This window comes from Accipiter gentilis, chromosome 17, assembly GCF_929443795.1.
Source record: "Accipiter gentilis chromosome 17, bAccGen1.1, whole genome shotgun sequence".
Classification (NCBI taxonomy): domain Eukaryota; kingdom Metazoa; phylum Chordata; class Aves; order Accipitriformes; family Accipitridae; genus Astur; species Astur gentilis.
The window spans coordinates 27,887,818-27,913,331 of record NC_064896.1 but is presented as its reverse complement, the minus strand read 5'-3'; the positions used below and the strand labels follow the sequence as shown (position 1 = coordinate 27,913,331).

Here is a 25,514-nt window from a genome sequence, read left to right as displayed (position 1 = left end):
TAATCCAGTTCTGTTGAATAGGCTATCCTTTCAGCTTGCCCCAGAATTAATTCTTCCTTGCAATGATACTGCAAAGGTCTAAAGCATGTCTTTTTGTTTGCAGCTCTTAGCACACGAAATAAAGCAGAACTGTTCATATAACTGGAATTGTCTATTAGACTTTTAGAACTTATTCTTGATTACACTGTTGTTTTACATCTTTGGTCAAACACCGACCCAAAATATCACCTGTTTTACTAGTATTCAGTTAACTTATCCCTTACAAAAACAGTATTAATCTTGCCTTGTACTGTAGTTTCAGACTGTATTTGCAATTAACAAGACAGCAAGAATCTTGAAAAAGGAGCTGCAATGCTTTCAGTTGCTGAGACTTTATACCCTTTGGTAATATAAAAAAATGAAACCCTTCAGCAACTTGCCAAAGAGAGAAGCAGGCCTATGAAATCCGTTTCTTTTAAGAAAATGTTACTATTGGCAATAAGTGGCTATCTATAATGTTGCATGACAGGCCTGTTTTGTGATCACACTGTTTTCCAACAGTTCTGTTTTGTCAGAAAATGACCACATTATTTTTGTTCCCATACGTTTATGTAGTTCATCAGAAAATTCTTCTAGGAATAGTCTTCAGAAAACCTGACACAAAGCAGTACACAAAGTACAAAAAAAAAGCCAAACATACAAGAAACCATGGCCATTTCATCCCTCTAAAGAGAGGTGACTACTGCATCTAGTATCAGTGAAAAAGAGTTTAAAGCTTAAGTGTTTGGATAGCCCACATTGCACCGCTTGCTCTTTACTTACGTCTTGGCTCAGAGCCATAAAACTCCTCTGCAGTTCTTTAGCAAATTCCAGATTATTTGTCACTTCCTGGTACTTTGAGACTGCATCCTTAAAAAAACAAAACAAAAAAAACCACAAAACACCACAAAAGTAAACCATCACAAATAGAAAAAAATACATACTTCCCACAAACAAATTCCCACATTTTTAGTTCCTGAGTAAGACACAGCATTTCTGAATGGGACTGCAACAACGTTAAGTCAAATTTTTATTTTCACTGGCCAAAATATTGGAAAGGCTTGCATGTGTCTTTAGGGCCTCTAGTTTCTTAGATAAATACGTTAAAGTAAATGTATATTTATGCTCACATAAATGACATACTAGTTTCATGTTCTGCTTTAGCCAGTTTCTGACAAAAACTAACTGGCAGGCCAGGGGAATGAGGGAGAAGAGTAATCTGGCAACTCAAAACTGCTCAAGAGATAAAGGTTTGAGAAGCAATTCAGTTATCTTGAGTCAGAGCCAAAATCAAAATGCTATATAGAGCATAATGTTCCCTTCTCCAGAAATCTTTATTATTAGCTGTTTTCTTAAATCTAATATTCTGATTTACACCAAAGCAATCCAAACTCCTTAAACCCACTTTGCCGTACTGAGAAATTACATAGAATCAGATCAGGAGTTTAAAAAAAACCAAACAAAAAAACAACAAACAGCCAAGATATTTACACTCCTGCTGTGACAAAATTAATAATAGGTATGTTCTTGGTAAGAACAATTGAGCCAAAGAAAAAGTAAGGCCCTACTTTCTTTGAAGAACAAGGAACATGAACTGTATTTGCTTTTTTTTTCCTTAAGAATTTCCATTTGTGATACAGTGAACTAAGAAATTTATACACATATTGCATATTCCACATATACATTAGCTGATTTACAAAATTTTACATTCTTAGCTGATTTGTAGAAGCAGAAGACGTAAGTGAAAATAACAAATATTTTCAGCATTTCTCCAACCAAAAAGGATTTTATCTTTATGAAGTGTGGTAGTTAGGCTGTGGTATTCATAAACTCAATCATGAGCTTCCCTCCTCAATATGAAATTTCAGTTACTCCCCCTTGCTCATCAAACAGAAAACTTATCATGGTTTATTTTCACAATATGCCACTCAAAAATAAAAATACACAGATCATTTGTATTTCAGTTGGCACAGAAGAACCAAAGTGAAGCCTAGACAGATAAAAAGATCACATGGACCAAGAGAAGCAGCTAATTCTTTTAATTGTGAACAGCTGCAATAGTTGCAGGGTACATTTTTTTCCTTCACTTTTTTCAATGTTAAAAATCATCAACAAAACGTTGTTGATTACTGAGCATCTGGTAATTTCTAAGTATCAATATGCATGTTTGCATCATACAACTGAATTTAATTTGACACTTACTTTATATTTACTAGAACTGGAAAACTGCTGCTTAGTCAAGCTGTACAACAGCTTACTTTAAGAACCAGGCCCAACAAGGAGAGAGGCAGCATACATAAAGTCCAGCTTATCTAGAGCATCACCATCTGCTGCACTGATAGCTGTGATATACACATGAACGTAGCTTATTTTCAGAGCCCTTGGTCTAGGCTACATCTCTAACTAGACTGCACAATATTTACAAGCTACCACCAAGTGACTAAGCTCCTTAAGTTCTCCCTGGGCACATTTTCTGCAAAGAAAAGGATGATGTCCAGAGAACTTCAAAGGCATCATTTAGTTCTTTCAACAGTCTTAGGTTATAATGTATGCCAATTTTCACCACATCTTATTTACAACCTAACCTCAACAAGCACAAAGCATTACAATACGTTCCCCTACCCATTCTTTCAGTTTTTGATTAACAGAAAAATTGAGATGTTCTTGGCAATAAAAAAAATTAGGCCAAGTCAGAGCTCAGAAAAATCTAGCTTTTACCAAAGGGAAAGGAGAAGTGAAAGTCATCCCTTCCTTCCCCACCAAGATCACAAAACAATTTAACTGAAATCCGATTAGTTTGTGGTTTGTTTTTTTCTTTTTACCAGTTGATCTTGATTCAGACGTTCTCCCTTGTTCATTCGTTCCTGGTAATCATCAAGTTTGCTCTGAAAAGAAAGAAAAATGCTACAATGAAGATCCAAAATCAGGTTACTGCTTTTTTCTACTTGTGCTAACAAAATTAGGTACTCTAATATTACAGCGTAAACAGACTGTAACACATTACACAAACATGCAAATGTCATGTAGTAATAGTACCTGAGAAAACTTGTGTTCTGGGTTAAAAAAATATAAATACTTCCCTAAGAAACAAATATTTTAACCTTGTTTATTTGGCTATCAAAATACGTCTTCATAACTAGTCTAATTTCTGAGGACATACACGTTCCTCCTAATGGGGAAAGCGCTCTCAATGCACATTGCCTTCAGTCCAAACAACAGAGAGCTGAATTCAGTTCTGAGTCAGAGCTTATTACCACTTTATCACTACAATACCAAAAACATGGCTGCAAAAAACCACTGTCAATGCTATTAAGATTCAGAACTGTAATTCTTTGTAGTTGCATCAGTTAAGATAGTTTTAAGAATTCAAAAGAGTTTCCAATCCTTTGCACAAGAATGCCCACCAACACCATTCATATTAAAGCTCTAAAATATTTTTGTTCAAGAGCATTAAGATTTCTTTTTCATGGGGAGAAACTGAAAAAGGAATCATTAGGTTAATCTTCACCAGGATCAGTTCTCTAACCTGCTTAAACTACAAAACCATGCAAAAACACTGACGTTGGCCAAAAGCAGGTAAAACTTATGCATGCCCAAGTGACAAAGATTCTACAGGCTAAGTTGGAAAGAATCTTAGAAAGGAAGCAAAGTCTGTAAGAATAACATACCTAACTATTAAACTCTAAGTTTTCACCATTTCTGTATTATCAAATGATTCTATTTTTTATGAAATTTGCCTTATCTTATGTAAAGAAAGCTATTAAAATGAATCCTTAACAATTATCTTTCCAATCTAGCATAACAACAAATTGAAAAGGAAAGCAAACAGAAATATTTCATTTTGAAGGTAAAATAATTAAAACCCTGATGCAACCATTGTTTCAGAGTTTGTACTTGCCACTGAGTGACAGGGGGGGTTTGTTGGTGGTGGTCTTTGGTTTTTTACTATTTTTGTTTGAGGACATTTCAGTTAAAAATATTTTACTGCTATCTTTCTAGCTAATTCAACTTCCATGCTCAATCTCAGACCTTTTGGAAAGATCGAAGTCTGTGAAACAGTTTAACAAGAAAGCTCCTCTTACAACGTATTTGATGCCCAGCATCACTTACTGAAACACATAACCACCCTTATGAGACTTGGTCCTTTTGATGTCACCTAGCAACAACAGTTTATTTATTTAGAAATCCTACAGATTAGATATAACACTTAACTACTTCATCTTTCAGTGTATCAGAGCCAGTAACGGCCTAGGCAAAGTCAAAGAAGAACTTCCCAAGCACCAAAAGTCTATTACTGGGCATTTCATGCTGGGGACAGACACTAGCAGGGTCATAGCTGTAAAATGCAGCAGCCAAAGTTCATAATGTGTCAAAAAAAAGCGCCCCAAAGTGCATTTGGCATATTGGAAATCCACAACAGGAAATAAGGTCATTTTACTCTTCCACATACTAATTTTAGATTAGATGATGACATGATTGGACAATCACAGAAGTAGTTTTCATGATCTAAGAGATCGTAGCTGAGATGCAAAGTAAAAAGGGAGGGTAAAGAGCTCAAACACTGCAATGCCCCAGTGCAAAGCCAGCCAGGTGAACCAACACCTTCGCTGCTTAAGGTAGCTTAAATCCTACAGCGAACTGGCAGACAAAGAAATTTTAAAAAGTTCCTACTTGAGCAAGTCACTTGCTCCCATGCTGCAGATTACAATTCCCTTGGTCACACTGATGCAATTGTTTGTGAAGCTGCACAGTAAACAGCCTGCTAATACGAGCCAGTTTAAACAGTTTCTACAAAAATGCATTAAAAAAATGCCAATGATTTCTGTGCTCCAGTTTCCAACACAAACCCATAAACAACAACAACAGTAAAACCAACAGGATAGAACACCAAATTCTAGAACACTACTTAGGTCAACCTTGCTGAAGAAAACATATATTGCAAAATTATGCTGCAAAAAGCTCAATATAATCCATTTTAGTGGCTAAGGGAGGGAAGAAACAAAAATAGCCTAAATAACTACAATTTTTTCTGCATACTTTTTCCATGCATCCTTACTTCAGCATGGTTGGTATCTTCAGATCAAGTATATTGCAATAACATATTCAAACAGTGCATAAGTTTTTCCTTAAATGGTCAAATATTCTCAGGTCTAATGTAAATGCTTTGTTCATTTTTATTCAGCAGTTTATCAATTAAAAAAACCAAAGAGCAATATGTCTATTTCTAATCATTAGGAATAGAAGAAAAGTTAATTCTCTTTGATTTTTCTTCCTTAAAAACCTTTGTATCAGAAAAGTAAAAGCAAAAGGAAAGCCCTTTCAGCTGCAATGCAGAGGCCAAGCAAATGTGTATTTAGTTATATGTAATCACACAGATTTCAAATGCCAAGTAAGCATTTTTCTATCATCCCAAAGACACAGCACAATCCAAATGCTGCATTACATAAAAATATTAAGGAAGCAAAATGCTTTCTTTTTAATCTGTACCGTCAACTAACAGCAATCTAAGCAGCATTAGTGCTGTAAAATAACTGCAGTAAAATTCCTGCTTAGCAACCCACTGCAGTGTCTGCAAGAAGTAAAGATTTTCTTAATTTTACTCCTCCTTACACAACTTCATCCTCACTCAGCATGGATATAGATCTTGAAGCATAAAAGCTAAACCAGCAGAAAAAAAAAAAAAAAGAAAAAAAATCAAGTGGCAAAGCAAGCACATAAATTGTCTATTAAGCAGCTCATGAGTCAGCAGACCCCAGTTCTGCAGATAGCAAGCCACTGTGCTTCAGCTCTCTTTCCACTGAGATACCTGAAGTATTCTGGAGTTCCCTAGGAGAAAAGCACTACATACAGGCTACTGCAGGGCTGGAGTCAGATGTGTGTGTGGTGGTGTTCATTGCTTAAGTATGCCCTAGATTTTATTTTAATAGGAATCCAAAATTGAGTTACTTTATTACGGTTAACACTCACACTCAAGTTCTCATTACCTCCTCTGAATTGCCTCAAAAACGTCATCCTGAAGTGAAACATAAAATAAAAAAATAAAATAAATGCGGTTACATGGTATTAGCTTCAAAAACAATACTGGTCTTAAAAATGCCTGACCACTCAGCTGTGCTGTTACAGTCATTTACAGTGCTATGGTATAAACTGGATCATTGGAATGATCCAATTAAAAATAACCCTTAATAAAGGGGGCCAAGAGCAGGAGAGGAGGGAGGCGCTATATTTAACCAGATAATTTCAATGGTATGGTTTATACCAGTTACAGCCGCTCAAGTGTCTATGACAAGGTGGAAGGGGAGAAGGCAACCTCTTCCACCAGCTGAGGTCAACATTTTCTAACGCACACTTCACTATAAAGAAAAGACGGAGGGAACTATTGCAAGTCTGTTTTCCGAGATACCTAAAAAACTGCATGTATTTTTCTAACAGCATTAAGCAATTAAGATAATCTAAAATTTAAAATAGCTGCCTAATACATTTTGCACTGAAGCAAAAGAAAAGCCAAGCTACAAAACAGAAGTTTGTTAACCTGTGCATTGTAATTTATCTGCCCTCCACCATCATCTCCACACTCATTCACCAGTTTAAATTCTCAGCAAAAGACTGCCCAGAAATGACTAAAAAAATAAAAGTCTTCCCATTTCCTCAGAAAAATAGGCAGGAAAAAAAATCAAGAAGGTAAAAACACTTAAACTGTATCAGTTTAATGAAACGTGGAAGTTCAGAACCTCCCTAAAACTGCCACAGTTCTCACATTCACTGTCTGGGTACACACCTAACAAGAAGCTGTTTCAGTCCTGAGTTATAACCAAGAAGCTGTAATAAAGCATTATCAATACTCAGAACACAAACACAGGTTTTCTGTTTAAACTGAATTTATTTTTGAAATAACTGTTGTAAATATTCTTTTTTCCCCAAAGTCTGCTAGGTAAGTTTGACAGTTTGGGAAAAAATATCTCCATGCTGTATTAGTTTTAAGCGAGTGACAAAAACACACCAATTCTGAGACTGCAGTCTCACGATCAGCTTACCCCAGAGGACACTGATCACAAAAGGGGTATCCTCCTGCTCACCACACATTCTTGACCCTTCCCACCCACCAACAAGGACAGCCATATGGCCAGACTGACAGCTGGGTCAGCAGCCTGATCCAACCAAACACATACAGAGATACAGATACAAGAATGGCTAGGAGCAGAACCCGCTCCTTCCCGAAGCAACGCAGAACTGATGGCTATGTGCAATCGTCAAACTGTAAACCTCTTCAACTCTGATGAGTTGACTACAGAGAAAAAAAGAAATTGTTTCTTCAGTAACCAGAACTAAGTTAAACCACAGATGAGTGCAACTCCTAGAAGTTTTGGTGGCTGCTTATGTATGTTCTCTTTCCAAATCGCCATACAGTATTTCCTATAGAAACACTATGATCTACAGGCAAGTTGACTACACTGCAAGAGACCTAGATTTTGTTCTACACATCATTTATGTTCAAAATTAGTCACTTTTACAACAGCAAGTGAATTCTAGAACACAAACTGGGCTTTCCCAACACATTCTGTGTATCTTTTTCTTCTGAAAGAAATGGGAAAACATCAACAAAGCATCAAAGCAGCATCTGAGAAACCAGAAAATCTTTCACAGCTTGTAGGACTCATCGTGTATCTAGTTACAGAACTTGCTATGAGAAATAATCCCTACGCTACATAAAACAGAACAAAGCAAGCTGAAAACATAAAGTACCAACCACCAGATAATTTCATAGATAAACCTGCTTGGGTTTTAAGAGATGAAGCTTGGTTATCCAAAACTGCTATCAGAGAGGTTTCAAAGAAAGATTCAAGCTTTCAATACACAGTTGCAAATGAATTTTACAATTTCTTGGGTTTCAAAATCACATTTAATGTCCAAAGATAAATTTGAAACCAAGCTTCAGAAGGAGAACTTCTGGAGACACTCACAAGCCTTCAACATCCAAGTGACCCAAATAATGGTGCAAAAGCACTTAAGAGTGCTGCTACTGACAGGCAACTTGAAGCGCGGCGCTTCCCTGCTATCATTAGCTGCACCTACAAGAACAGAAAACTGATCTCAGCTTTTACTATAGGTTTGTAATTGTTTCCTATGGGAAATCCAACATTTTTTGTTGAACCAAGTCAGATCAACTTGAAATATCCATCTACTGTTCCAGTGAAAATTCTTGCATAATAAAGAGAGGCACTTTTTAAGTATTCATTTTTCAACTCAGTCAGGATTACACTTATTCGGAAATTCAGAGACAGGCTGATAAAGCAACAGCATCTTAAGTTACCATCTACAGCTAAAGTGTGCCATCTTTTTAACTGTATACACCAAGCTCAAGTCATGTCAAGTCGTTTAAGCTAACATGCTTACTTTGTATTTACAGTTGCTCAAGAATAATCTTTGTGATCACATGCCCACACCTTAAACCATGTGTTAGCAAATGAGATATTTTGTCCCTCTGAGAGAACGTTTGGGTTTTAAAACTGTTTTTACATAGCTTATGCTACATTACACAAGTTGAAAGCAAAAATACTTTTGTTTTTTTCATTTGTCATTGTATCAAGACACGAGTTTGATCTACATTCAATTGGCTTAATTTGGAAAGGTTTTACCCTCTAAACCCCCCCCCCCCCTCACCCCCCCCCCCAGAAACAGAAGGGGTGGGGGAAGAAAAAAACCGCAGGTCTTACTGAAGTATTCTCTCCTAGGGAACCTGGCTAGAGACCTGGTAGGATTCTAACCTCAGACACCTAACAAAAACTAGAGGAGTTCATGCAACTTTTAAATTAACTAAGTTTGTCAACATATACTCAAGTTGCACGTCTGAAGGTCTTGTAGAGAAAATACCCCCAGCCATGCACATACAAATAACTACTCACCTAAGAACAGAGGAAGAAAACAGGGTAGCATTCCTATCATTTCCAAATATGAAGAGTAGAACACAGACATTTTCAGACCATGTTTTCACATAGATTTATGAACAGCAATTCCATTTATCCTAGTTCCTTTTAACACAAGTGATAATCATTCTTTCAAATAATGAGATCACTTTTAGGAGGAGAAAATGAAAGCATAACTAATACTCTAGTATTTCTAGTTTATACAGAAACTTTCAAAATAGTACAGAACTAAGTTATAAAGACTATGATTTGAAATTGTGTACTGTATTTTTATGGTCACACCATTTTATCCTCAGAGTTTAGAAGGAAACATGACACTAAATGATTTACTTCAAAATTTCTGATTTATTCATAAAGAGCAACCTTTCCTCAATTAAAAGCTGCCCATACCATTGAAAACCTAAGATGGTACCTCTTACAGAGCAATTATTTTTCAACTTTCAAAAGCATGTGTCTAAGGCAAGTATATTTTTGTATTCGTTCTCAAATACAAAGCTCTCAAAATCATCTCTACTGGCCTTCATTATCAGCTGCTGAAAAAGAAAGGATTAAATGTTCAACTAAGCATAAGTTTTCAGTGAGATTTACTGGGCTTTTCACCCACTCCTGCCTGTGTGGTATCCGGTAAGATTTTACTTTCTGGGTGGTTAATAAAAAAAAATTCTCAGCAAAAGATTCAAAACAAAGTGAATGAATTTGTGTACTTCAGTAAACTTATCAAGTAATAATATAAAAATATGGATGCCCATGTGTACAGTAAGCTTTGTTTTCAGGGCCCTAAGTACACAATGTTCTCTTTATTAAAGAAAGTTGATTAACTAAAGAACTATTGATTCCCCCACCAAGGGAGAGGCTCAAGCCCACAAATTAGTAATTCTGCTTTAATACACCAAGAACAATATCTCATGACTTTTATAGCGTTTACACGAGAGTCCTACTTCAGCACGTTTCAGAACTTCTTCAGCCCATTAAGACTTAGGGAAATCTTTGAACTTTGATTTATCTGTGTGAGAGCACACCTAGCCTTTCTTTTTAGAGATCTAGCCTTTGCCTTTTCTTTTTTAAGCCCTCACTGCCTAGCACAGACTACCCTAAAAAGAGATACTCTACATAATTTTAATGGAAGATCTTTCAACAGAAGCCACTTCCAGGAAAAAGGCCCTTCATCCCCTGTATTCACTTGCTATGACACCATAGTTACAACAGCACCACAGATATACAACAACAACAACAACAAAAAAAAAAAAACCACAAAAAAAACCCCTAGGGCCTTCAGGAGAACAGTAGCACCAATTTTCACTCTCTTCTGCCAGAATAGCTTCCCACACATCATACTGACTTAAAATACTATGAAAGTTGACCAAAAGTCCATTCAAATAGAATGGCTAAGCCAAGTGTAAATTAGGTGTAAACTGTTTATTTTAAAAGACAAATAAAAACTCTACTAGAAAGGGATGTGGACCCCCACACCATTTAAGAGTGTGCTTATCCTCTTTATTACTTCAAAGTACAGAATGGATCAGAAGAATGTTCACCTACTAATTTTAGTTTTTAAAATATGCATTTTGAACATCATAGAAAAATATTTTTAGAGGATTTTTGTGTATGTTAGATACAATAATCATTTCAAACCATTTTACTGTACTGAAACAACTAGAGATGTAAAGAAAGATCTGCATTCTTTCTCAAGTTGACGACCAGTGTTCTTGTGTGCACACACATTCATACATATTAATGGCAAGTTTAAGACAGACATCTTGTCCTATCTATACGTGACAGTATTCTGTCAAGGATCAAGAAAAGATCCTCCAGTTCTAAAACTCATCTAAAAGCTCTGGGCTTGCTGCTTTTTGTCATTTAATTTTTAAAAACCAGGAAAATCCCACAGCCATTTTTCAAGTAGGAAACTACACTTTGCACATATTTACAGGTAAAGCACAGCTTGTTTCATTTGCAACTCCCCTGTACAGACTGATTTACAGCTTGTATTTCCACCTTATACAAATACAGAATACTAGTCTAGACTACTATATGATCTAAAGGGCTAGTTAAGAAGAAATAATAGAAGAGTAATTGCGCCTCTCTACTTCGAAGAGCAGAAACAGATTCAGGGCTTCGACGCAGGCATGAAATTATTTTTTAGTATTCCCTAATTTTAACTTGGTATGACAGTGTTTTGAAGCAAGTCTTTAGGCTACACGTTATGTTCGTATTTTTCTGACGGACACCTCACACCCTGTAGGCTGGAAAGCCCTCTGAGGCTCATTTAATCTAGCAACACCGAGCGGGTGCCACATAAACCGTAAGCAACCACAACACCCTTTTCCTCTTCTGTCACAACTCGACCCGTCCAAGGACCACGGATTTAGTAGCTGCTCTTTCTAAAAATAACTCCTTAAAGGCCGCTTCCAGCTGACCTCAGGCTCCAAGAGGGGTGAGCTTAGGGCGATGAAAAACGAGAGACGAAAAAAAAAATAATAAATTAAAAAAATCCCTGGGTGGGGTGGCCGGCGGCCCCCCGGCTTTGTGCAGATTGCTCGCACAATGCAGTTCCGTCGGAGAGGCTGAGGCTGCCTCCGCCGCCGCCATGTTAGCTCCCGCTTCCATGTGCACGGCCTCCGAGGGGAGCCCGGCCCGCCGCAGTCCTTCCCCGCGGCTCGACCGCTCCGGGGCCAGGAAGGGGGAACGCGGGAAGAAGATTTGGGGGTGGGGGGGTGTGGAGAATGAGGGAAATAGGGGGACCATTCCCTGAGGAGAGCGGGGCTGGGCAAGGCCCCGCCGAGGGAAACAAAAGGCGGAAGGGAGGGGGATGGGAGCCGCGCCGCCGAGGGGGCTCGCCGGGAGCGAGGAGGGGGATCGCGGCCTGAGGGGCTGGGGTGAGGGGGGGGGGCGGCAGCCACGACCCCTCCGGCCTCTGCCCTCCGCCGCTAACGGGAAGGGGAGGGGGGGGGAGAGCCGCGCCCGGCTGGCTGCTGAGGCCGCGGGAGAGGGCAGCCGACGGACAGGGCCGGGGAACCCCGAAAGGGAAAGGGGGGAAAAGGACCGGGAGAGAGGCGCTCGCCCTTCTGGAACCTTCCAGCGGGCGGCCCCTGGGGGCGACGCCGGGAACAACCCGCGGAGGCCGTAGGTTCCCTCGCCCACCGGGACCAGGAGGGGACGGCGGGGCCGCCGTCTCGCCGGTAGAAGGAAGAGGAAGGGAAAATAAGGACGGGGCGGTTCAACGTCCCTTGAGACGGCGCGACGCTCGCCAAAAAGCGGGGGCTGCCCGGGCTGAGGAGGGTGGGCGACCGAGGGGCCCGGGGCCGGGCGGGGGGGGGTGAGGGGGGGGGGGTGGGGTGGTCGGTCAGCCCGCGGCCGCAGGGGACAGGAGAGCACCTTTTTCTTCTCGAGGTTGCGCAGCTTTTTGTCGATCACTCCCAGGATCTGCTTCATGGCCTCGGTTTGCACCGAGGTGATGCTGCCACCCGATGCTTGCTGCGGGGCGGCCGCCGCTGCTGCTGCTGCCGCCGCCGGGGTAGTTTCACCACCCGGGCCCGCTTTCCCGCTGCTGTTCGCCATAGTGCTGTTGGTAGCCGAGGGCATCTCTGTGTTGTGAAGAGAAGGAGAGAGGAAAAGAGAAGAGAGCGAGGGCGCGTTACGGGGGAACGGGCCGCCGGAGGGGACACGCGGGAGGGCGGGCGGGCGGGCGCGCACACGGCGGCTTCCCCACGCCCAGGAGCGCGCGGGGGCGCGGGCGCGCGAGCCGCACCTGCCGGCGCGCGCGCCCCCACCCCCTTTTCCCTTCCCAGCGAATTGACGCGGCGGGAGGAAAGGGGGGGGGGGGGGGGAAGTATCACGTGACCCCGCGGCCGCCGGCCCCGGCCAACGGTCATTTCCCCGAGTTCGACCGTTCCCTATCGCCGCCCCCACCCCCCCCCCGGTGACCGGAGGGCCTCGCCACTCTTCTCACCGTGTGCGACTCGGGGGAGGGAGGGGTGTGTGTGTGTGTAGGGGGGGACTCAGCGCGCCGCGGTCTCGCTGTAGGAATGGCCGCCTCAACCGACGCCTCCCGCGCTGCTCCTGCTCCCTCCGCGCCGCGCTTACTGAGGGGAGAGAGCGGGGGCGCGCACGCCAGCGCGTAAAGGCGAGGCGGCCCCGGGAGCGAGCGGCGCGGGGGTCCTCGCCGTTTTGAGAGTGGCCGCGGAGAACGCCTTTATAGCGGCGCCGGCCTTTCCCAGGCGGAGGAGGTGTTTCCCGCTCGGCGGCGCCGTCGTCTTTCGGCGGGTCCTTCAGGCAGCGCGGCCGGCACCTAAGCGCCAGACACAATAGCTAGGCGGGGCGCCTTGCCTCACGTTCCCGCCCGCCCGTCGCCGCGGCCCCACAGCCCCGCACCGAGCCGGGACCCTCCGTGGGGCCGGTTCTCCTCACAGCCCAGCTCCCACCTCGCCTGCCCGGTACTGGGTTGTGCCGCCCGTTGAAACAACCGGCGGTGTTGGGCCGGTTGCGGCCGTCCCTGAAGGAGCGGGGTGCTGCCGGGCCTTGCCTCGCTGAGGCGATGGGTCTGACTGAGGTGGCGGGGGTTGTCTTCCTCTCAGCGGAGCCCTTCCCGGGAGCGAGGCCGTTCCCAGCATAAGCGTGGCTCTAAAACATGTTTTGTGCTTATTCATGCCTTTAAGGCGCGTCCTTAAAAATGTGGGAGGGTTCCAGAGAGGTGGCGTGCCACAGGTGTAATTGGGCCTTAATAATTGCATTTCAGGGCCTGGAAACAGTTGCCTCATTTGTCTTTGATACTGGGGTTTGTCATGGAGGTACCTGCATCTCGCTCCACATACAGTCCCCGAATACTACATAACATACTTGATTTTAGTTTTACGTGTTTCTGTGACCCAAAGCTGTGCCATGTCTAGCTAGCACTTGCTGAACCTTTACTTATATGCTGACAACAAATAATTATTTCAATATTAAGGACATTGTACTGAAAGAGCATCAGGTTTTCTGTGAAGTAAAGGAGTTTTTGGAATGAATGCTATGCCTTCTTAGAGAGGTACAGCTTGAAAATGAAATGCCACTGCCTTCAGCAGGCTGGGGAGATAAATAACATTGGAAAGGTTTTAGTATTTATTCAGTTGTCCTTCTGGAATTAATGGATGGAGTACTTTGGGATATAGGGCTCTGAAAATTTAATTCCCAGTAATTGTGAATTTGAGGGGGATTTTTTGGTTGTAATACCAGTTTAAGATTATATTTTTACCATTGTTTTTTAAAGTTGAATTTTTCTTTAATCTGTTTAATCATGAATCCACACAATCCTTTATGCTGACACAAGAAAGAGCACTGTTGCTCGAATAGCTGGGCCAACCTAATGGTTCTCCACCACAGGAGCGAGGTATCTCATTACCCTTCCTCGCCAAATCACTGCATGCAGTCACGCAGTCCTTGCCTTTGTTTCCATTCTGATTCTTGCTTCTCGGGAGTTAATTCAAGTTTATAATCCAGCAACAAACTGCTTGCTTTGACCTCATGCTGTAGTAGTTAATTTTGAAGGGTCAGATTTTTTTCTTCATTCCATCTGTAAATATCGCTTCTTATGCTTCTACTTTTGATGTATGCCTGCATTTTCTGTAGCAGCTCGATGCTTTGTCATTTTATATTAGATTATTTGCTTTCCAAATCACCTCTTTTTACAGATTATAAGATAAGTCTAATAAATCACCCAACCCAATTATTTCAGTTGAATAAATGAAGGATAAAAGAAATACCTTCAAATATTGGAAGTCCTTTTCATTATTCACCAAGAAGATTTTGTTAATACCATTATATTTACAAGATTTAATTTTTATGCATTTACTTCTCCAAGCTGCTTACACAGGGGTCAAAATTACCTTTTTCCCCAAGTCAAATGCAGTTTCTTTGTGAGCATGTGAAGCACTTTGATGCTTTCTGACCACAAAATATATTGCTTTAAAATAATACGGAATTGTTTCATCCATTCCTATTCATTTCTCCTTTTTTCTTACATTGCTATTGCAATTCTGCTTAAGCTCTGGGCACTCAACAGCTTAGGCATGTTTTTCAGCCAAGTCATAGGATGCTAATGTAGCTTGTACTCAAAACCTGTATTGTTGAAGAGGTAAAAGAACCTGTAATAAAAGAAAAATCAGAGCTGATGGAAGAATTGGTGATGATAATTTAAGAATACACGTTGGGCCAGAATAAAGCCCTGACCTCGTCCACCGACATGAGATATTTATTCTTCATTGGAAAGCATAACACAAAATAGTGAACGTTCAAAATAGTAAATGTTCATGGTCTCACAAAAACTGATGAGATTACCTGAGCAATTATTACAATTACTGCATCAAAGCTCTTCATAATTAACACTGGATGCCTTTTTGGTTAGCCAAAGATGGAATTGAGACTACTGCTAAGTTTCCATGCTAACACATAAGTAACTATAAGGAAAAGATTAAGTACTTGGCTTACACAGGGACTGCAAAAGGAGGACTTTTGGATTGTACTAAAAAAAAGAGACTTGTTAATTTAGTATGGGATAAGCCTTACTAAATTCATTTAACAGATTCTTCCTATAACATGGCAACTTTGTACCAAAAATATCTCTCACTGTTGTATTTTAGCATAATTCACCGTCAGTGCTACGCTGCAGTCACTCTGCGTAGGCTCCATACCAGATCTCCGGACCCTTCAGCAGTCTCTTGGAGCAGCCTGGGAACAGCTGAAGTACATGTGGTTCCCTAGTCTGCATCAACTTTAGAAGTAAAACTTCCGTACTTCCAAAATTCACTCGAAAATAACTTTCACACGAACAAACTTAGGCAGGTCGTGCTGTCATATATTCATCTACCTTTTTCATACCGTTCCTCAAAAAACAGTGACCACAAATTCATCGTACTTCTGTGCCAACAATACTGATCATCCAGGCTTGACAGAAAACCCTGAATAAGAATTTCCCACAGTCAAAGAAGAGTTAAGACCTCATCCTCTCTACTTTAAGGAAGCGTTGAACCACTTCTGATACGTGAGTAAGCTTTATCCTGGCAACTTCTAGCATGACAAACTTATAATTACCATGTGGGTCTCAACATTTACATTTCTTAGAGATAAGTACCCCCTTACTTACCACATGTGTTATGATCTCCCTGTAAATCTGGATTTGGGTCTCTTCGCCTTTGACTTCTTTGATGTTAGTTAGCTGGTTGAAGTCCCACTTCAGCATAATTAAGGTGGAGATCAAATCTTATTTGTAGGGAGCTGGCTTTGTATTTCATGTTCGTGAACTGTGTAAATGAAGGTCAGCTGTGGAGCTGCTGATTTTGGAGTAGCATTTGGTTTGTCACTTTAGAAAGGCAAGAGAGGAGAGAACATCTCCCCAGCTTATGTAGCACTGCCACAAATGTGAACCTTTAGACCACAAAATTGCTCAAGATGAGAGAGGGCTCCACCTCCCTGCAGGCAGTGTGGGGATCCAGATTTAGGAGATGCTTAGCCGTGCTCTTCGTGTTCCAGGGAAACATCTCACATGCTAGATTTCTCTGGGGTTTCAATCATCATTATTTTACATCAGCTGTAATTGGAAAGTCTGAATATACCTTTTCTGTCTGTTTCTCAGTTTCCAACCCTCAGATGGGCAAAACCAGAGACAGGTGTATTTAAAACACACATAACCAGCCAGTTAAATGAAAAGAAGATGGAGGGAAGAAAGTCTTAAGCTTATTGGTGTAATCAGGGCTCAACTGTTGTACAAATATTCTGCGGGCACATAGAGCCTCCTCACTGAAGTACTGTCTCAGGCAGGGTTTTTCTGATCCTCCTTTATATCACTTTTGTTACCCCTGACACACCTTTCCAGCCCTTCCCATTCCACATTTCCTCCCTTTGCCCACCTGCTCAGGGACTTTTGACCAAGCCAAGCCTTGCCATTCCCTCTGGGGAAAATCCTGCAGGGAAGTACTACTAGTCCCCTGCCCTGTTGTTCTTTCTGCAGGAAAAAAGAAAAGAAAGAATATAAAAAAAGATTGCTTTTCCCCAGTGTCCTGAGAGCTACTTCCAAGCAAGAGTGAGGTCTCATGTTGGTTCCTCGTGAGCGCCAAAGATGGATGAGCTGTGTCTCCCTGCAGCTCTGCCTTGTTCTGACATTCCTATGCAGGCAATCAAAGCAGACAAATGGAGACATGCTACTGTCTCCCCAAACCTGGTATCCCAGCCCTGTGTCCTTCCATCTTCTTGTTACCCACTACTCCAGAACAGCAACCGGTCTTGCATCTCTCCAGCTTTCCCACCCTGTTGATATGTTCTCTGCTTCCCCAAACCAGGAACTCTGACCCACGGTGCATAGTGTTCTCTCCTTGATTGCCACGTCTGCTCCCTGGTCATACTCAGAATTATTCTGAATAATATAATTAAATAATGTAATAAATGACTTCTATTTATTCTGTGTTGAGTTGGGGCTGGGGGAGTTGTTGGGGTTTTTTCAGTAGGATCCATAAGTCTAAAATGAAATTTCCCTTCTTGCACATTATCGTAGATCTATTCATCAATCAGTTCCCTGACTGATCTCATTGAATGTTAAGAGACTGAGAACATGACAGTAAGAACAAGGCTAGAGGTAACCACCACTTAAGCTAAAAAGCAGATCCTATTCCACTGGTGGTCCACAGAAAATAAGAAATACCAACCTCTATTTCCAGTTCCCAGATTTAGTATACAAGGATTATGGTTAGAAAAAGAAACAAACGAAAATACTTCAACTTATAAAATAGCAACATTTAAACTACAGTAGTGAAGAGGAGTCAACAATATCTTTTATTTGCCTTACAAACTTACTTTGGAGAGTAGAATTCTATCTACAGCAATACCATCCCAGAGCAGGAGTACTGTTTGGGAAAGGAATCTGGGAGAATCTGAACTTTCACTCAGTTTTACTGTCTTAAGAGGGGCTTACTCTGCAAATTTCAAAAACTGTGGTTCCTCCTGCTTATCAGGCAGTTTTAGAAAGCTATTGCTTGCTTTTTAATTAGGTTTTCTTTTCCCAAAGGAATTTGCTCAGAGGAGAGAAATTCCCATTCTATCTAAACCCACAGGCTGGCTAACTTTCATAATAAAATTAAACCCAGGCAAAATAAACCTCTCTGAATAAGGATTGAAAGCTCAGTATATGTTTTGGTCTGAATAAAATTAAGTTACAAGTTTTTATAATAAACATTAAACATTGATGTGTTAGCAGCAAGATCAATTAAAAATTCAAAAGATATTTGGGTTCAAAGGAGATTAAATGATGTCTAATGGTATGTTTAGTCAAAACTAGCATAATTCCAATCCAATACAGCAAAAAAATTGATTAAATGTCACTAAATGATAGGTTTCCCTACATAGCCATTGATGGAAAATCATTATAAAACGTATTTCTGTTTCTACTTATGCCACACAGTTCTTTGGCCCTTTCATGAAGCAATTGTTCACAAAAGTCTTCAGCTTACAGAAGTAAACAATCAGGATGGGACACTACTTTGCTACATAACCTATATGCAAAGTAGATCAAACATTCATTTTCATGTACAAAGTCCTGACACATGAAGGGAGTAGGCTGGTCATACATACCAAAGAAGTCTCAACACTGAAAAGCAGCTTGAAACCGCTTAGGGCTTTATATTTGCCTGAGTTAGCTAATTTGAATGAGCCCAGCCTACCACGCTATCCTGACTGTTCTATGCGTGTCCTCCCTCTAATTTACTTTTCCAGTCATCTTTTTGTATTTGTAAATTATATCAAGTAATTCTGTATTTATTTCCTTACTGTTAAGGAAAATATTGGGTAGTATTATGACAAATGCTGCAGCTCCAACCAAAACATCTTCCTAAACAGCGATTTTCTATTCAGTTTGGGGTGGGTTTTTTGCACCTGTCAGCCACTTTACTGTATCACACCTGCTTAAATGAGAGTATCACAAGGTTGTAAGTCAAACTTAGGCTTATCACCATCTAGGTATCTTAGAGCTCTACTTCTGGAGAACATCTAGAGTGGCTGTCATCCAAAACTTGTAATCACCTCAAAAAAAAAAAAGACAAACCAAACCCTTTTTGTTTCAAAAAGCTATTCTCTAAAACTGTGGAGATAAAATGGTGCTTACTGAAAGCATATTCAATCCAGTGCTGAAAGGTATCATAAAAATCAGTAGTTGGAGGGCAAAGATACTGTCAGGGAGCAGCAAGGGCCAGCTGCTCCCTGAGGGAGGCCAAATTTTACTGTAGATAGAATGGGTAACATGGGGCTTGTGACGTGTCTTACATAATTTTTTTCTCTTTATTTCTGTGAATCCGTGAATGGAGGAGTCCAAACAGTTCTTCACAGTCCAATGGCCAGATCCAGCTAGTGCCTGCCTACTTAACCTTCAGTAAATTTGTGCCCAAGCTCTTCATCTCTTCAGCTGGTGTGGTCATGCACAGTCATTAGAAAAACAATGTTTTTTCTAATGATATTCATAATTTATTCATGGTCACGGCATATAGTTTCCAAGTGAGCTTAAAAATTGCTAATCAAACCTCACATTCTCCAACTGGCACATCAAAATCTTCATGTGTATCACATACATAAGAAAGGTAAAGGAGGCGTAAATTTGAAGGTGAAGGATTTTATATTTTAAGGAATCCGTAATGCTGGTATAGGACCGGCTGGACTCAGGAAGCAATTTAGTCCCAGGATGGCCTGCTAATGTCAGCCTCCCAGGCAGGTTATTTTAATGCTTCATGATTCTTTCTGACAGAAAATTGTCTTTGCAAGTAATCTGAATCTCTGTTACTTTCGTGTTGATGCTGCTACTTCTCATCCTAAATATCGTGGACACAAATACTCTCTGAAACTGTCTTTCTAACACAGTATAGTAACACAGGTGGATTTCTTCACAGTGTTCTTTGCTAGGTCAAGCAACCCCAGTTCTTTCAACCTTTCCATATGGATGAAGTTTATTAGACCTCTAACTATTCTTGATGTTTTCCTCAATGCTATCTCCAATTGGTCTGTATGTACCTTCAAACGCAGCGCTTAAAACAAGATACATTACTCCAACTGAATCCTTATTAATGATGGTATCATGATACAGTTACATGATGTATCTCACAGGATACATGCACCTAGATATGATGTTTGCTTTTTTCTGCAACAAAATCACGCTCTACACAGAGGTTCAGCTTGTGATTCATTATCACCTCCAGATCTTTTTCTGCAGAAATACTGGCTAACATATTATCCCCCAGCATGAGTTTACTAAGTTGCTTATTGCTGCTTAAGTGGACTTGTCCACATGAAGTTTCACCTTTTTTTTTTGACCATTTCACATTTTGTCTCCAAAGTATTTGACTTTTTTTCACAGCTTTCATACCAACTAGGTCATAGTGAAAATATTGGCTCGCATGGACACATGAACAAATTCCAGTCATACCTTGCTTCATACCTCCTTTCATTTTCACAGGGAATCGTCGCTGGCAATTATTCTTTAAGTAGACTAGCTTTGCACCCACTTTACAGTAGTTTCATTTAGGTCATGTTTTCTTAGGTTGCTTATGAGTTGTGTGAGAAAGTATTAGAAGCCTTATTAAAGTCAGAAGATTGCATCTGCTTCTCTTCTGTCCATGTGATATTCTTCGTGGAAGGAAATTAAATAGTTTGACACAGTTTGGTTTTGACAAATTTATGTTTCCTTACTCATCTCCTTTATTTCCCAATCACTTAGGATGTTTCATGAATAAAGGTAGAGATGCTCTAACTTAGTTTAGAAAGACATAGTATACAGCTCAATTTGCAAGTGACTGGATCAACTTGTTGCTTTCATTTGCCAGCTGAAAAACTCTTATTACAAGCTTTCAAATGGCCAAGTTTCTCCCAATGTGAAAACAGAATATAGTGCTGATGTGTAAATCCCTGTGCACTGAGATGAGAAGATGTCTCTTTGCAGTCTGGCTCTTGTGTACTTGTTTATACTGACCTGCTTATCTCAGGCTTTATCATATCATTTACACTTCTTAACCTAATGTCTGTTTTCCAGTACAGCATAGTCAGAAAGGAACAGGAAATAATTAAAACCTCTTATGCAAAATATTCTTACATGGAAAATAAAGTGCGCTTAGTAAGCATGACTAAAAGAACTGGAAGCTGCTGTAAACAACAGTGTTTGAAACCTCTGCAATTAACAAAGGATAGATACAGGTTGTACATTACAATTCCACTGTACAATCTTTAAATCCTATTAATGTACCCATGAAATAAAAGAAAAGAAAATCACAGGATGTTTTATGATTCTCTTTATATCATATTTAAGCACAAATGTCCTATCTCTCAAAAGATTCTGAGGAACTAGAGTTCTCATGCAAGTCAGGTATATTTTAAGGTTCACAATGTATTTAAATACTCTTCCGTCTGCCTATCTATCTACCATGGTAGTGTCTACCTATCTGTCTGTTTAGAAGATAAAGTAATAATATAGATGACATTTCCTCACACTGAATAGAAGTGCATCTCACAATGAACACTTGCATGAAAAGAATGCGGAAAGCCTTTATCCATGTGGGTATAACATACCTCCAGTCCAGAGGAGAGCAAGGCTGAGTTGATAATTCGCACACTAGTCAGTATTGAGGCTCAGCTGGGCTATACTGAGGAAGATTAATCACAGACCTTATGCTAAAGGTCTGTCCGAAGAAAAGGTAATGATTGCATTAAACAAGCATTTCCGAATATGTTGGTGTCCCAGCTACCTTTCAAAGGCATGCTGTCTTTAGGAGTGCCCACTGGCACTGTAGCCCTTTTTCTCCCTGACTGCTCAGCAATCTCAGAGGCATACATAAAGATCTTCCTCAAAGCCATATACATCCCAGGGAAGCTAAACAATTCTTCCACTAAAGAATTGCAAATGCTTCTGCTCAAAAAAGCCCCAAACAAACAAAAAACCCCAAACAAAACAATACAACACCCCAAGCCCCAGAAATCATGTAAAAACAGGTAAAGAGATCACCTACATAAATTCAAATTTATTCCTAATTTTTGCCTGTGCTTCAACAGGGTTTTTTTTCAAGCCACTGAACCTCAACTATGTTGTAGAAGGCCCCTGCTCAGCCCTGTCCCCTGCTGCTCCTGGCTGGACCTCCTGGCCAGGCCCTGGCTTGTCCCCTCACCTTGTCGGATGACTTCTCAATGGAAGCCATCACTGCCACCAGCCCGGCCCCAGGTGGGTACCTTGGGATCGCGCTCTGGTCGATGGGGTCACTGCCCCTACGCTGTCCCTGCGCTCGGCTCCTGGCTCTCCTTCCTCTGTGGAGCAGTCCCTGAGAGCCTTTACGTGACTATAGCCAGTCACTTTTGGCATGATGTCTTCTGCAGTCATGAAATTAAGTTCAAGGACTCTTCACGGTTCAAACTCTTCAAGTCCACTGGGCAATTCTGTTCCCCAGCACCCCGGTGATGGATGGGTTATCAATGTCTTTGAAAAGCAATAGAGCTATTCACCAGGCAGCTATCCGAGTCAGAAACACACGGGGTAAGACCCTACTGCGGCTGAGGAAATAAGAAATTTGGGAACGGCTTTCTGTCAGGAGGCTGTAGCCCACCTAGTTTATCTGAGGACCAACAGAAGATTTAAGGTTTTTAAAAAACTCATTTTGATTCACTGACATTAGTAGCTAAGATAGAGCAATAATAACATGTTGCACTCTGAGGATTGCAATGGCAGAGCAATTATCTAATTAGAAAGTAAAATTAATTACATCATGTTTTAATTACTTAATAACCGAGAAATTGTCATCAGGATGAAGGCTGGGAAATGTCACGAAAAATTATCAGGGAGTGCAATTTGCTGCTCAACAGAAACTTTTCCTTGCAAACATGGAAGCAGGCTTGCATCAACTCCTCGCAGGCCCACCACCGACTTTCGTTTTGTGTCACCACGTCTGCATCAGGCTCCGTTTGGGTCAGGAGGCCTCGTTAGACCTGAAGAGCTAAAGGCAAGAGCCGAGACCTGCGGTTGGCGGCAGTAAGTAGTAGAGGTGCTAGAGAGGGAGAAAGCTCCGCTCCGACAGCGAGCTGGAGGAAGCTGGAAGACGAGACTGGAGAAAGAGGAGCACTGAATTCCAGTTATTTTGGGATGAGACGTTGCCGCCAGGAAGTCAGCGAAGGCTGACGTAATTTAGAGCAATGCCGGGCGTGCTTGGCGCCGTGGCAGGAGCTGGTTTGGTCCAGAACGCAAGAGCCTGCGAAAGTGCCATTATTTGGCAGATTGTGGCTCACGCCGTAAGAGATGTGCTGCATCAGTTGCAATGAAGGAATACTGCCTCAAAATCTAAGTCTGCAAAATGTGTGATTTGGAATAAATATTGGGGATAAAATACTTACCGAGGACCTTATATGGCCCGGGATTTTTGTGTAGGATTGTTACTGGAGCAACATTCTGAGTTGCTTTAGACTACTTGAAAAGCAGTCTGAAGTTTAAACTGATGACGGTAATTAAGGGAGTAACTGTGATGAGAAAGGCAGACCAACAAGAAGACACAGTCTTCAAATAAACAGAGAGTAGACAAAAAAAAAGAAAACATTCAAATAACGTGTGTCTGTGAACCAGTGTGTTTGTTTTTACAAGGCAGGTTGCAATTAACATTTGAAAAGGTATGTAAATAAAGTTTCATGCAAATATTCCCTTGGACACAGGCTTGTGATCTATTAATTATTCAAAAACAACACAAGCATTTTGTCATTACTGTCTGCGGCGTGTTCTTTGCTTTAATCTGTCCTTTGGTCTTGGAGCTGCCAGATTTCCATAACTGGGTCACCTAGTTCTTTCTCAACTTTGCTTTCTGCTGTGAAATGAAAAACTAGCATTTTCTGTGACATACATTCAGGGCTTCTATGAGGAGCTCGAATGGCTAGTCTAGAAAGTAAAGAATCCTGACATATGTGGGAAAATATGCAGTAAGGAATGAATTCATATTTGCGGATAACATGAATTTTCAGTGGCCGCTAACCTTTGCAAACACAGTCCAGGATGAAAACTGTTAGCTGGCGAAAGAAGAAGAAAAATGTTGCTTGATGCACAGGAATGATATTAAACTCACTCTTTGTACTTTGTGTAACGAAAAACACTACTCTCGCGCCTAAGAATAAATTATAATGAATATTATAATAATTATAACAGTAATTTAAAATTCTTTTTTAACTCGGAGATGCATGAGTCATTGTGAGTGATTTATTAATTAAAATTGCGTTGAAAAGGTGATAGGTGACATTTAAAGTATTTGCTATTGTATTGGTTTTGTTTGGCAAGGTTTTGGTAGCGGGGGGGGGTTACAGGGGTGGCTTCTGTAAGAAACTGCTGGAAGCTTCCCCTGTGTTCAAGAGAGAGCGAGCCCATATTAGCCGGCTCTGAGACGGACCCGCCGCCGGCCAAGGCCGAGCCAATCAGTGATAGTGGTAACGCCTCTGTGATAACATTTTTAAGAAGGAAAAAGTTGGGACGGAGAGAAACTGCCGCCGGAGTGAGGAGTGAGAACATGTAAGAGAAACAAGCCTGCGGACACCAAGGTCAGTGAAGAAGGAGGGGGAGGAGATGCTCCAGGCGCCGGAGCGAAGATTCCCCTGCAGCCCGTGGTGAAGACCCTGGTGAGGCAGGCTGTCCCCCTGCAGTCCAGGGAGGTCCACGGTGGAGCAGATCTCCACCTGTAGCCCGTGGAGGACCCCACGCCGGAGCAGGTGGGTTCCCGAAGGAGGCTGTGACCCCGTGGGAACCCCGCGCTGGAGCAGGTTCCTGGCAGGACCTGCGGATCTGTGGAGAGAGGAGCCCACGGAGCAGGCTTTCTGGCAGGACTTGTGACCCCGTGGGGGACCCGCGCTGGAGCAGTGTGCTCCTGAAGGACTGCACACCGTGGAATGGACCCATGCTGGAGCAGTTCGTGAAGAACTGCAGCCCGTGGGAATGGCCCACGTTGGAGGAGTTCGTGGAGGACTGTCTCCCGTGGGTGGGACCCCACGCTGGAGCAGGGGAAGAGTGTGATCAGCCCTCGTCCTGAGGAGGTGAAGCGGCAGAAAATAACGTGTGATGACCATAAACCCCATCCCTGTCCCCCTGTGCCGCTGGGGGGGCTTGGTGGTGAAATCCGGGAGGGTAGTTGTGCCCGGGAAGAACGGAGGGGTGGTGGGAAGGTGTTCTGAGATTTCGTTTTACTTCTCATTACCTTGCTCTGGTTGATTTGTAATAAATTGAGTATGTTTTGCAAATTGAGTCTGTTTTGCCCGTGACGGTAATAGTGAATGATCTCTCCTGTCCTTATCTCGACCCGCGAGCCTTTTGTTATATTTTCTCTCCCCTGTCCAGCTGAGGATGGGGGAGTGATAGAATGGCTTTGGTGGGCACCTGGTGTTCAGCCAGGGTCAACCCATCACAGCTATTTTAACCACTAGAGAGCGTTCAAGAGCTGCTTTAAAAATCCATTTTTAACTCATCCCTTGACCTCCAAAGCAGGGTTGCTCTGAGATGCATGGGATAGTCACTGAGGTTTGAAGGAGGAATAGGGAGACATCTCAGAGAAGGGCTCAATTCTG

The 25,514-nt window shown here is 41.7% G+C and overlaps 1 protein-coding gene across 3 annotated transcripts in view; it reads right to left on the bottom strand.

Annotated features, from left to right (window-relative positions):
* The window catches only part of CAPRIN1 (cell cycle associated protein 1), a 35,678-nt gene extending 22,653 nt beyond the window's left edge, over nt 1-13,025 (bottom strand). For 2 of the 3 annotated variants that reach the window (XM_049819747.1, XM_049819746.1), the window contains exons 1-3: nt 12,318-12,665; nt 2,841-2,903; nt 802-888 (exon numbers count right to left, since the gene is read on the bottom strand). In XM_049819747.1, coding sequence (XP_049675704.1) covers nt 802-888; nt 2,841-2,903; nt 12,318-12,524 — 357 coding nt within the window. In that variant the 5' untranslated portion in view covers nt 12,525-12,665. Of the gene's footprint in view, nt 1-801; nt 889-2,840; nt 2,904-12,317; nt 12,666-12,891 lie in introns of those variants that run through there. The other variant, XM_049819745.1, reaches the window with a different exon arrangement.
* Between the last annotated feature and the right edge of the window lie 12,489 nt (nt 13,026-25,514).